The sequence below is a fragment of the Lipophrys pholis genome, assembly GCF_963383615.2.
Source record: "Lipophrys pholis genome assembly, chromosome: 4".
Classification (NCBI taxonomy): Eukaryota; Metazoa; Chordata; class Actinopteri; order Blenniiformes; family Blenniidae; genus Lipophrys; species Lipophrys pholis.
In genome coordinates, this window is record NC_137637.1 from 26,923,276 (window position 1) to 26,936,718 (window position 13,443).

Genomic DNA, 13,443 nt, shown 5'->3' on the forward strand with positions numbered 1-13,443 from the left:
CTTTCTTTCTTTCTTTCTTTCTTTCTTTCTTTCTTTCTTTCTTTCTTTCTTTATTTGTTCATTTGTTCATTTATTTAAATTTAAATATTTAAATGTTTATTTATGTTGAAACACAATAATGAGCTTTTTTTTCTTTCTTTTTTAGCTCAGTGCTGATTGGGATTGTGAAATGTTTACCTGCAAATTACTGTAAACACTTTTTCCCGCTAAGTCAAGATGACGAGCAGTAATCTGAAGCTTCAAGCAGAAAATTGAAATGTTTGACAATTTTCATGTGAAAAATTGAATAAATCTTTTTTTTTTTTTTTTTTTTTTGCAGAATCAAAAACCTCCAGACGTTATGAAGCATTTTCCCATTTGGGGAGTGATTGGAGGTTTTTAATTCAGTTAAAAGCTCAGATCACTTGTCAGTCAACTCTGAAAATAGCATGCAATCACAGCAGAGCGACACAATATTCCATAAATCAGTAAAAACTTAGGAGGCAGCTAGTTTTATCATTTTCATTCCCTGAAACTCGTCATAAATCAGTCCTGCAGGCAGAGGCCTTCATAGTGATTAAACAGAAGAAACATCCGTGTCTTAAAGAAAACGCCTGAATATACAGTAACATAATCAACCTACTTCAGTCTGAGATGACTCCTGAACCGTTCATCTTCACAGTGGGCTAAATTGATAGGTGAACATCTTTCATCCCCAAAATAAGATTAATCAAACAGAGAAAATGATGAACGCTTTGTAATTAGTCCCACAAGTGAACAGTTTCTCATTAATGTGGGGCCCATAACCTTCTCGCAGAGATATAACAGATACAATGACCTTTTGATTTAGTTCCACCAGCGGAGAAAGTGGTAGAAAGTGTCCTTATCCATTAATTCTGTGCTGATTAACTCTTCTAATAATCTCTAATTAGTATGGAAATCTTGACTAGATATCTCAAAGGGGTCCACTGATATGATTAAATATTCACAGAGACACTACAGTAGGTTTTGTTAAGAAATAGGAATAGAGGATCGACAAAGCATTAGATAACAGTGAAACTTAACAAAAATTCCATTCTTGCAAGGCCTCATTAGGTTTCTTTAAATATAGTTTGCAGTATCTATAGATTAAGACCAGGGCTTCTAGAGTCAAACACTACAGGCTGACACACTTGACCTTTAGAGTTCTCAATGTTGAGGAATGAAAGGCTCACTTTTATGCGATTCATCCTCTTCTTCTTCTTCTTCTTCTTCTTCTTCTTACGCACAGCGATAGACAGTCATATACACTCAGGTTCACGCCTGCTTCCAGTTCAGAGCGACCAAATAACCACACATTCACTTTTAATTTCTACTATGGGAGGAATCCCGAGTACCCTGAAAACCCATGCACGGACAGGGAGAACATGCAAACTTGTTGTTCCACCTCGAGAGTTATTTGCGGTTGTATCTTTTGACACTTAAGAGTTTTTCTTTTCCTTCACAGCTTTGCAGAAGCTCGACGGCTCTGAGTCATTAGCGATGCAGCTGGCGTTCCAGTTACCACTGATTTACATCAGAGGCCTGCTGTATAACAAGACAACATGACAGGTATCCACTGTGGGACATGGAGCCATCATCACCGCCATATGGCCACTACACTGCAGAGACACAGGACTCTTTTTCTATTTTTTTTCTTCTTTTTTTTAATAATACAAACCACACAACTGTATGCTCCCTGCCCAGAGTATCATCTCTGAAGCAGGTTTTTTTGACCGCTATATCCAGGAAATCTTGCATCAAAATCCAAATGATTTGGTAGTGGGAATTCTCCAAAATTGGTTCATATAGTACTCTCACCTCACGGCGAGAAGATCTGGGTTTACTTCCAGGTCAGGAAGCTCTCCTAATTGCGGTTTGCAGGTCCTCCCAGAGCACGTGTGGGATTTCTCTTAATATTACAGTTTTTTTCACAGCACAAAAACATGCTTGCTTGGTCATTGGTGACTTGGATTTGGCACTGTCATGGCTCTTTGTGTGACACATAAGTCCACGTGTACCATGTGTAATATTGAACTATTGGTTCTCATAGCTGATAAGAAGTGTAAAATCTTCCCCATAACAACATTTATATGCTATATACGTATGTTGACTTAGCCGGTTTCTAAATCAAAAGCTCTACCAAGCACAGGAACAGTTATGCTGTGGACAAATGAAATATGTTAAAAAGTGAAAAATGTTAAGAAATCTGAGATTCAATTATAAATTATAACTTGGCATGAGATGAAAAGTGAGGCATGACATTGGTCGGTTTAAGTTTTTTTAGAACCCCTGCATTACCCCGGTGTTATCGCGAATAGATTCCAGGCCACATGACAGTTACCTGACTAAAAAATGACCGAATACTTGTGGATACAAACGTTCTGATGCTCAGACGTTGTTTTAGCTCCACATTCAGTCTATTCCCTCTATTAAACATCAAATAGAATCTTTAATGTTCATCACAGTTCTATTCCCCTATTTTCTTTTTGAAAAATTATCCGCAAGAAAAGTTTGTTCATAACTTTGCACCCATCTATACATAAAGACCTTATGAGCCTGTGAATCAGAACCGGTTAATGAGGATCGACATTAATTTTCTTCCTCAAAGCTGTGAGAAGTAGCAGACGGTCTCCAGTGTGGCTTGGTTATAGAAAACGCAGCCTCTGTGTATCCTACTGTGTAACACTCAGTATCACACAGTATGTGCTCACTGGAAACTGTTCACTTCTCTCCAGCCCAGATGTGCTTCATCTCACGCTTGTCAGCTGTAGTCAAGTCTGCCATTACACTGTGAAGTCTACTTTCTTTTTGTCATGCTATTTTTTTGTGCAATCTTTCTTTTTGGAAAATCCCACTGCTTGTTTTTCTTTGTTGTCTCTTTCTGAATGATGCGCATTTTGTTTTGTTTTGTTTTGTATTTTTATGTCATGAATAAGAATGTTTTATAGTAGGATTTGGCATTTCTGGTCAGTGCAACATCCATCTGCACAATATCTGTGTTAATGTGGATTTCACACAGGGACGCTGATCTCCTCTGGTTGGAATAACCGAAGAAAATACCTTCTTTTTTTTTTCTTCATAAAACTGATTATAAACCCTGAACATAACAACGTAAATAAACAAAGGCTCTTGAAACTGATAGACCATGTTTGAATTTGCCTGTGTATGTGCAAATCTGTATGCAGCAATATATGTCACTCTGGCCTCGAAAGGTACACTTTATTTATAATTTATAATTTCTCAATTTAACCTGCATAAATGAATTGACCCTGCTAATTACTTGCATCCAAACAATACCCAAGTATACAGCCACTGACTCAGCTCATTAGTTCTTCATTGGGTTTTTTTTTCTGTCACATCATTTCATTATAATTACTAATAAATTATAACTGACTTCTCAAAGAGATCTTCACGAGGCATAATAACTTCAAATTTTGTTTCATTTAGCTATTGCTCTAATTTGTCAAGCCTTGGCATTGTCTTACGGAGCTTAATTGTTAACAAAGTGTTCCTGTAATTGTCTCGGAGACACTTCTTCACTCTTCAGTAGTAAAACAGTATGACTCACTGTGTTGAGTTAGTGTTACATTTAAGTTTTTTAAATTAGTTTAGTGGTACAAAGAAACACTTCCTGATATAAAAAAACCCCCAACAAAACACTCATTTAAATCTTTGTCCAGGCAGAATTTGTATCTTCATCAAAATTCTACCTCACGGTTATATTTTCAGAAGAGTGCTCACAGTGTATTCATCACCGCATGTATAAACTAATGCAAGGCAAATGTTCATAAAATTGATGTTTTATTCTGTCGGGAAATTGAGACGAATCCAGAGTTTTCTCTCGTTTCCATGGAGATCTTCCCTCTCAACCCATGATCTGGCAAAGCAAGGACAAATGAATCATTACGTTACTATACTCGAGAAACAAGCTGCAAAATAATGCACACATAGGAACATATAGAAGAAATGCAAAGAGCTAATGAATGAAACCATCTTATTACTGCATGTCTTGAAATCAAGGTCTGATTAGCCAGCGTGGACGGGGCTTGTGTTCGACAGCCTCTTCTGCTAATTTACTCGTATCACGGGGGGGATCAAATCTTTCGCTTATTAAAGTAACAACTGGCAAATAGGACAAAACATATCAGATAAATGTCAAAATTTAAGAAGAAGGGCTACAAGATCTTGAAATTGTGAAAGTAACTCTAATCTCTACACAAACCTGGTCTTGTGGCAAGTAGTAATCTCTGTTTGAATACTATAGTTCTAATTGATTACGCATCCTTACGCCTCATCCTTATATCTACGGGTTGTATAACCTCATGCTAAGTTTCTAAGCAAACCAGCTTTTCACTATATTATTTTTAATTTGCTAGGTTTTGATACATAAGCTTTTCTTTTTAAAAAAAAAAAAAAACAACAACTAATCTTTGGATTATGGAACATCATGTCATTGAAAAAATCCCACATTCTGGTTTCTTGACAAATTGCATCTTGATTGTGATCCATGGGGAACAAATAATCAAGGTGTTGCTTAGGACAGTGCTTATTCTACATATATGAAATACTGACATTGTTCATCCAGCTGATGTAAGCGGAGACACGGGAGAAGACAGTGGGCTTCCTGAGGGCGTTGCATCCGGAGGAAGACACAAAGCTGGTCACACCGTGAACAACCCACTTGCCGTTGACCCTGCAGTTCAGGGGGCCACCGGAGTCGCCCTGTACCGCAAAAACACATCACAGACAAACCAGATATTCAGAACCGATGCTGTGATTTCGGCACATTAAAGTCAAAATTGAATTATCACATGTGAATAACTCATTTGCACATCCGCATCGCATATCCATTTCGAATCCCAGTCGGCCTGGAGCAACTTTTTGAGCTTGCAAGACTTTGACACTTTGTGCTGCTTAAGCACGAGCTTGGATCATTGCAAGTGACTTATGCCCCTGCTGATGCAGCAAGTAATCCCGCAAGTGTCCTCCAAAATATCTTCCCTGACAGTAAGGGGTCAGCCCACTGCTCGGTGGAAGACATTGAAGATTGCTCTGTCATTGTGGAGTGGGACTGAGGTCTGACAAGTTGTTCCCATTGTCCCCCCTGCTCTGTTTACACCCAAGCATCATTCAAGGGGTGAAAAGATGGTTTCAACAAAAATGTCAGAAACTTTGGAGTGGAAAAATGTTTTGAGCTGTCCCGCATGAAAAAAGGTTCTTTTTTTCATACAAATATATCAATATGGTCGTCTACCATTCGGAAGGTTGCAGGTTGAATTCTCATCTCCACCTGTTCACACGCTGAAATGCCCTTGAGCAAGACACCGTAGATCAAATTGCTCCCAAAGGAGCTTAATTAACAAAAACCTAACTGGACCTGCATGTTATTGTCATAACAGTTGAAAGATTGCTCGTTGAAATGCATTATCTCACCTGACAGCCGGACTCACTGCCGCCACCGGCACAAACCATGGAGTCCTTCACGGTGCTGCCCCACCATCCGTAGCTGGTGCAGGTCTTGTGGTCGACAACAGGCAGGTAGGCCTGCTTGAGCTGGGCAGACAGCTGACCTCCAGCTGGGGAGAAAATAAAACATTCATAATGACAACTGTGTAACAGCCTGAGATAGGACTGCTCATATCGTGCCGTATCTGTAAAATCAGGGGCTTATTTGCGGTTGATGTGTGAATGTGAGACCTACTCTGGGTGCGACCCCATCCGGTGATGTAGCAGTTGTTATTGTGGGGCAGAACCTGACCGGAGGGAGGCAGAATGCCGAGCTGCACGTTGTTGTTGAGAGAAGCATCGGAGGAAAGACGCAGCAGAGCAATATCCCAGCTGTGAGGGTCAGACCACAATGTCCTCACGTTGGCGAAGAAAATTCAATTTCGATGCTGATAAAACCTCATTGTGGTTGCAGCTTTATGTAAGAGTTGAACATTGTGAGTGATGTATTTACTTCTGCTTGTTATGAAGGTTTCTTTCTGTGTTTTTCTTCACTAAGCAACAAACAAACACGTGTGTTCATCCTTAATCACTACAGGGTTATATTTTTAATAGTGTTTATCCGTGTCTGCACAGTGATGAAATTTAAATCATCAAATCACAATAAAAAAAAAAAAAAGAATCCCCAGTTATTCCATGTGGACATTTTCCTGCACGTTATCTCAGGGTATGCTGCTTTTCTCTCACAGCCCAAACATTTGCTAAGAAGGTGATTGGCGTTTATGAATTGGCTGTATAGGTGTGAATGAGAGTCACGTTGTTGCTCTCTGTGTTTGCCATGTGAAGAAATTACGACCTGTCCATGGAAACTGAGAAAACATTGTTCATGTTCAGGTGAAAATAAGAGCAACTTACAAAAAAAGCTATGATTTTTGATTAAGATTTGACAAACCTTTTCCACAAAATTGTCAAAAACACTGAAATATCTACCCGTCAAAGCGGATTGGATTTTAGTGAAAAACATAAAACGGAGGAAATGCTATTCGACAGTGAGGCACAGGCACACACATAAAATGTCATCGGAAATTTCTTGTTTGGTCTATTATTTGTTTTTGCATTAGTGGTGTCAGACTAAGGCAAATATCAAATCAATATCAGTATACAAATGGATAAAAAAAACAAAGTAAGACGAACCCTCCAGCAACGCTGTTGGAGTTCCAGTTGGGGTGGATGTAGACGCGGCTCACGCTCATGTACTGCTCTCTGCCCTCATGGGAGTTGATGTTGTGATCTCCAAGAACGACGCGCCAAGTCCTGGACCTGTGATGTCAAAACAGGGGCGAAATATATACTTCACAGCACATCTTCACACCAAAATGACCCAATAGGTTGGGGCCTCTTTCAAAACAACATTAACAAGTATGAGCCTGTCACACCTTCACACCTAACAACAAAAATTCTGTTTGTGTGCTCCTCCAGGACCGGTTCTCACTGTAAAAACATTTAATAGACAACATGATGTGATTGCATTCCAGTTAAGTTTAGGGAAAGCGACTTAAATTACTTTTAAACAACATATCAAATATGGATTTTCAAATTAAAATGTTATTGACAAATGCTGTAGTTGATTTTTTTTTTTTTGTCACAGTCACATTAAATACTCCAACCAGACTTGTTCCTCATATGGGCGTGGGTATTTTTTTTTTGTACTTCATCATATGACTTTTGTGATCATGTGTCATTTCCAAGGACAAACTTGCTTGACGAATGTCATTTGAATCGTGAGAAAACTGAAAACAATAGTCAGCATTAAAGTGAGACGCCTCACCCAAGGACTCACGCCTCCGAAGCTCTGCTCAGAAAACACATCCTGCTATTTAGTTACTACGGCTTTTTAAGCTGAGCTGCTTTTCTGTGATGCATGAAGCTCCCACCTGTCCACACAGTGAGCAGCGGTCATGACCCATCCTCTCCTGATCAGGGTTCCTCCACAGGTGTGGTAGAAGCTGCTGCCAGACTTGTACTGAAGAGAGATCTAAAGACACCACAGAGAATATTTACAATTACATCAAACCGAACTGCTCACCGTTTTACCCCCTCAAAAAAACATTTCCTACACCAAAGCCATTTAAACATCTCTACTAACTTTATTTGTGCCTCTATTGTCTGTAAGACACCGGCCGTCTTTACCTTTCAAAACGTTGGAACAAATGTATGACCACAGATGAATCAATATATTTCTTTAGGTACTACACTTCAGTGCACTTTACTCGAGCATTCACATCGGATTGTGCTTCTACTTCAAACTATTTATATGACATGAGCAACATGCAGCCTGTGGACATGTGGCCTCTGTCCCCTTGTTATGTCTCTCCTGCGTCAATTCCAAAGAATGCATCTGATATTTCTTTCAGCAGAGCAACTTAGTCATAACTGAACCTTGTTTCAATTGTAATTTCTTTGTAATTACAGTGTGAAATCAAAATAAAATGAAAATAGTCAAAAATGTTATGAGTAATTCTGCTATGTTCTTGTGGTAGAAGTGTTCAGTGACAATTTGGCTGCTGGTGCGTAGGACCTCACAATGAATGCTGGATGAATGCATCCACAGATGGTTTTGAGTTAAGCGGCTTATAACGTGAAGGTGGTGCGAACCGTTGTTGTAATCAACGAGAGGCTATATGTACTTGAAATCACTCAGTTGTGAGATGTTCAATAACATGAAAACAAGAAAGTCTCTGAAATAGAAAACATACATACAAGATAATATCTTTAGTACATAGGCTTTGTCACATTGCGCAGATTCTTTTCAATGACTTTACGCGAGTATTCACATTACAAAATGCTTCTACTGCACTGCAAGACAAATATTACGTTTTCTTTCCACTACATTAATCATTTGGAATAAAAAGTCACAGTGATTTGACAGCGAGAACTTGTGTTATTCTTTTGGAGCATTATTTGATGTTTCAGATTTAATCTCTAGTAAAGTTCAGTTTTCAGTAGTGTGTTTAATTGGATCGACTATGTTGAAACCTTTAACGGAATCTCCATGAAACTATCGGTACTACAGGAATAGATACGTTCCATGACATCAGAAAAAAAAGGTGTTTTTTTTTTTTTAGCAGATAACACCTTGAGTACACAGAGTGAGTTATAAAGTGTTTCACAGTGTGTCGGTTTTGTATAACTTAAGTTGAGTATCGACACTATGACATTATAGACATTTTTCTCCATTATACTGCTGGGAACTAGTTACCTTGATTTAATGGCAAGAACTGTCAAATCTTTAGCTTGAATCTCTAGTAAATCTACAGTTGGATCTTCAGCAGTGTGGCCCATTACATCTGTGACGTGGCCATTGAGCAAACCACTGCTGGAATCTACAAGAGACTACAGGCACTACCAGGACTGAGAAAATACCTTGGATACATGAGTTACTCGCTTTTACGTACCACAATGCATTGATTTTGGATAACTCAAACCAAGGGTCTCAATATTTTCACAACCGTTACCATAAAGTAAAAGAAAGCAAGCACAATACCTGCCAAGGCCAGGAGTTGGGTCTCGCCACCTCACCTCCCACAACTCTCCCCTCAGCGGTGTCATCCTCCAGGTACCTGGGCTGGGGCTCCAGCTCAGCCAGCACTGGACAAACAGAGGCACAGAAGGTTTACAACAAACGCTCATCGCGTACTCAAGTGTGTGAGGAGCGGTGTGGTTGTGTGTATGCCGAATATCAAAGATCGAGACAGTTTTTACCAAGGGCTGCGAGAGAGGTCAACAACAGAAACCTGAGCATGTCTGCAGTCTCCAGAAACTCACTCCAGACTTCTGCCCACTACTCTTTTATACCCTCAGGGCCACTCCGCTGATAGTGTGCCTGCGTGAGTGTTCAATACCAGCACATGTCCACCTGTGTCTATCTCACAGTTATCGCTACAGGGGAAACGGGGGGATTTACTCACCTCAATAGCTGACTCAGCGGACACGTCTATTTATTTTTCCACTTACATTAGCAGCTACACTGTCAGTATTGATTGGTTTCTCAGTTTTTCAGTACAGAACAAATAACCTTTATTAGTATAAACTGTGAGTGCATACATTTTTATATTGTGCGTGTGCAATGTACTTTTATCTGCAGTTTTAGTGAAAAATAAACACATTCTCTTAAACTGTAACACCTGTAACACACTCTGCTATCACTATGCCATAGTGTACAGCTTGCAGCAAAAGGTAGAAATCGGTGTGACGGACAAACCGTACACACACTCTGACATTCTCTGCGAGTGGATTCCTGTTGTTAACAACCATCTCCAGATGTATTTTACTCTGTTGCTGCATGTACGACAATCCCCTTTCAGCTTGTTCTCTTTTACATCCTCTGAAAAACCTACCGGAGGAAGATGTGTGGCTGCGACCATTTTACACAGCCAACAATTAGTTTGAACGTGTCCATGTGTAGAATGTATTTAGATTAGTGGTCAAGCTGTGACACACACACACACACACACACACACACACACACACACACACACACACACACACACACACACACACACACACACACACACACACACACACACACACACACACACACACACACACACACACACACACACACACAATGTCACGCAGTTTCACATTTCGCTTCTGGTAAACTCCGAATGGAGAACAGCTACTGCTGCCCTCAAGTTGGCGATGCATTGATCCTCTGTTTTACTATGTCTAGTTTATGTTTTTGTTTTTCTATTGCACCAGTGCGACCAGCGTACACCAAAGAGCTGAGCTCCAGCTACTGAAAGGGTAGAGGTGAACAGGTACACAGGGAGTACATTAAAGGAATTATACTGTTCACTATGGATGGATATCTTCGAAGGCTGTTGATAAGTATAGACTTAGATTAGCGTTTAAAGCTTCGCAGTAACAAGCCTCAGGCTACAACTCCAAGTCTTTGATATGTATTCATGACGCCCTGCAGAGGTAATATTCAGCAGTATTGGATGCTGAAGTACAGAGCCTGTTCTAAGAGGCTATCCACATTTCACGTGCTACAGCCAACACAATATTTAGTTAGCAACTTTGGCCTTGTCCTCAATAGATTGTTGTTGTTAATCTTGTAAAACATGTGTTTCCTTTTCAAGTCCACATCAGTTATGTTATTTAGAAAAAAAAAACATTTTCATATTTACATAGTGCAGATTGTTCAATACATATAAGTAAATAAAGACAATTGGATGATTTATAATTACAAATCAAATCGAAATCCAAAACCATCGTTTGTGTAATTCTGGCCACATTTACTTGTTCTGATTTAAAATCAACTCAACTAAAGTAGGTCAAGGGAAGAAAGTGGGATTATTAAGCCAAAACTTGGAGTTATCTCCACAACAGATCATATTTTCTTTCTTTCTTTCTTTCTTTCTTTCTTTCTTTCTTTCTTTCTTTCTTTATGTGTATATAATATGTTTTCACTGTTTTCTGAGATTTACTATTTTTCAACAAGGAGTGACAAGTGGAGCTGCTGGACGAGAACATGATGAAGACCTTCTAGAAAACATTGAAAACATACAACGTGAAGAGGATATCTGCAGTCTGGCAGGCTGTGAAGTGTAACTGCCATTCTCACCATCCTCCAACTGCAACATGTGCTTAGTTCCCACCAGGTAGACACTTATCATGCGTCTCGTCTCCGCTTGTGATTTAGTGTTCAGTGCAGCCAAAGAACAGGTCGACACACATAGAAACAGAATAGTTAGATCAATCATATCAACATTCAACCAATTAAGAACATTTTTGTTTTAATCAACACCCCCCCAAAAAAAAAAAAAAAAAAAACTCTGTTCTGAAGAGGACAGAAATGACCAAAAAGGACGACCAAAGGACACTCGGCTGTAAACAGAATGTCAACATGTTACTTGGAGCGGCTTGCTGTCAGGACTGAGTATCAGAGCATAATGCATGATGTCAAAAAAATAAAAAATAAAGCGAAGTTTTTTGTCCCTGGTACACCCTCTTGGTCTGGTTGTCGGTGTATTTGTTCTATTTCTGTCATCAAGTAAGATGCTGAGTGCTGACAAATCTTACATGCTGCCTTGAATGAGGTATTCAATGGAAACTGTTAAGAGACTGACAACATCAGGGGCAGGCTTAATATTAGGAACAAGGCAAGGAATGCTTCAGTTTAAATTTGTTTGTTTTGTTTGTTTGTTTTTGCCAACGGGCCAATAACTCTTATCAAACTCGGGTTCACGGGGACCTGGAGCTGATCCCAGCTGATCCCAACTGACTATGACTGTGATGAATATGATGTGGGAACAGTCAGACGTGACCCTGATAGAGTTTTTCTTTGGAGCCACTGCTTTCACCCGTAACCTAGCAAAAGCAGCAAAGAAATAAACATGTGAAGCTTCTGTGGACTCGTTCTTTTGACTGAGAAAACAGTTGGAGAGCTGCTTGCTCATTGATGAAGAGCATTTCTACAATTTTTGTGTGTTTGCCTGCGGGGCAACAAAGAAAATCCTGCGCTCAAATGATCCTCGCTCCACGGCTGTGTCTTGCTGGGTGATGCATTCAAGGCTATGAGGTGTGATGAGGCACTGTGGTACCACCTACAACACTTCCTGTTGCGCTGCTCTCTGTGTAACTGGACCGAACTTGCGGCTCTGCCCGGCAGGCACAGACGAAAGCCATCAAAAGGTTTAGAAAGTTAAATGTGTTTACGTCTTCCATTCACAGTTCCTGTGTCTAAAGTTTGAAAGCAAAGTGTATCACATTTTTCCAACTTTGAAACCTCTGACCTGTGTGGTCAACAGCAGAAACACGAGCGTGTCTTCTGCGTTTGAAAGACTTTGAAAAGAAACGCTTGTGTTGTTGTGTTGTGTTATGTCATGGTAACTTGTCTTGACAGCGGTTACAAATACACCTATTCTGTGAAACTTGATCACAGATTCTCACCGTGTCCGACAACATGTCAAAACGAATTCAATCACACCGTTCCTTAGATCTTATCATTGCTCCCGAGGGAACACCGAGACCAGGGGTCTGCGGCCTGTGGCTCTTTAGCCTCTCTGTAGTGGCTCCCCGAAGCTTTCATAAAATTATATGTAAGTAAACATTGTACCTTATTTTTGTCCTATGTACTGTACACATCAGAGTCATATTTATAAGGACTCTTGTCTCTTGACTTAAATTGGAAAACTAGCGAAAACCACAAGAAATAGTAAAAAAAATCAAATTAAAGACAGTTTTTAAAAAATCCTAAAATAAAAAAAGCAACCCTGCAATACTGCTTACAAAGGAGCCAGAATGGTTAAAACAGCAAAAGAAAATATCTCCAAAATCCTGAAAAAGAAGTGTAAAACTGCTAAAATCAGGTACAAAGGGATGGCTCTTTTGAAGAAGATTTTCTGTGATTTTCCTGGACAATGTTGAGGCGCAGCTGAATCCAAGAAAGCATCATGTTGAGCGGGGGGGTGCAGGGAGTTGGCACCGTCACATGAGGGGCCTCCAACATTCAAGTGATTGGGATGTGAATCAGCCCTTCCAAATCGGTGTCCATTGTTCTCTCAGGGAGGAGTATGGCATGCTATATTCATGCAGAACACTTCACCCAGGTGGAGGAGCTTAGGCATCTCGTGGTCTTATTCAGAAGTGATGGAAGGAGTGATTGTGAGATCATCCGCAGATTTGGACATGCAGCTGCAGTAACGCAGTCACTGTACCCGACTGTTGTGGTGAAGAGGGAGCTACAGCTCTGTTTGCCGGTCAGTCTACATCCCCACCCTTGCCTGTGGTCATGCATTTTGAGTTATGACAAGAAAGCTAAAATAAATAGGATTGGCAGACAATTCTTTACTGGATGTAATTGTGCTTCTATCACAGAACTAACACACAGAAAAGACAATTGGAACTTACCAATTAATTATAAATGCATATAGAAGGACTGATGGAGGAAGTACCTCTGAACAGCACAATGCAAACTGCCTACGATAGCAC

General features: G+C 39.9%; 1 protein-coding gene across 1 annotated transcript; it reads right to left on the reverse strand.

The window, feature by feature from the left end:
* Positions 1 to 3,784: 3,784 nt before the first annotated feature.
* On the reverse strand, positions 3,785 to 9,326 carry LOC308109091 (elastase-1-like). Its single transcript, XM_080462460.1, has 8 exons — positions 9,208 to 9,326; positions 8,990 to 9,093; positions 7,380 to 7,480; positions 6,640 to 6,765; positions 5,702 to 5,838; positions 5,434 to 5,576; positions 4,573 to 4,722; positions 3,785 to 3,877 (listed from the first exon to the last, which is right to left on the reverse strand). Exons 1-8 carry the CDS (start codon positions 9,245 to 9,247, stop codon positions 3,866 to 3,868), a joined length of 813 nt encoding a protein of 270 aa, XP_080318586.1. The 5' UTR covers positions 9,248 to 9,326; the 3' UTR covers positions 3,785 to 3,865.
* Between the last annotated feature and the right edge of the window lie 4,117 nt (positions 9,327 to 13,443).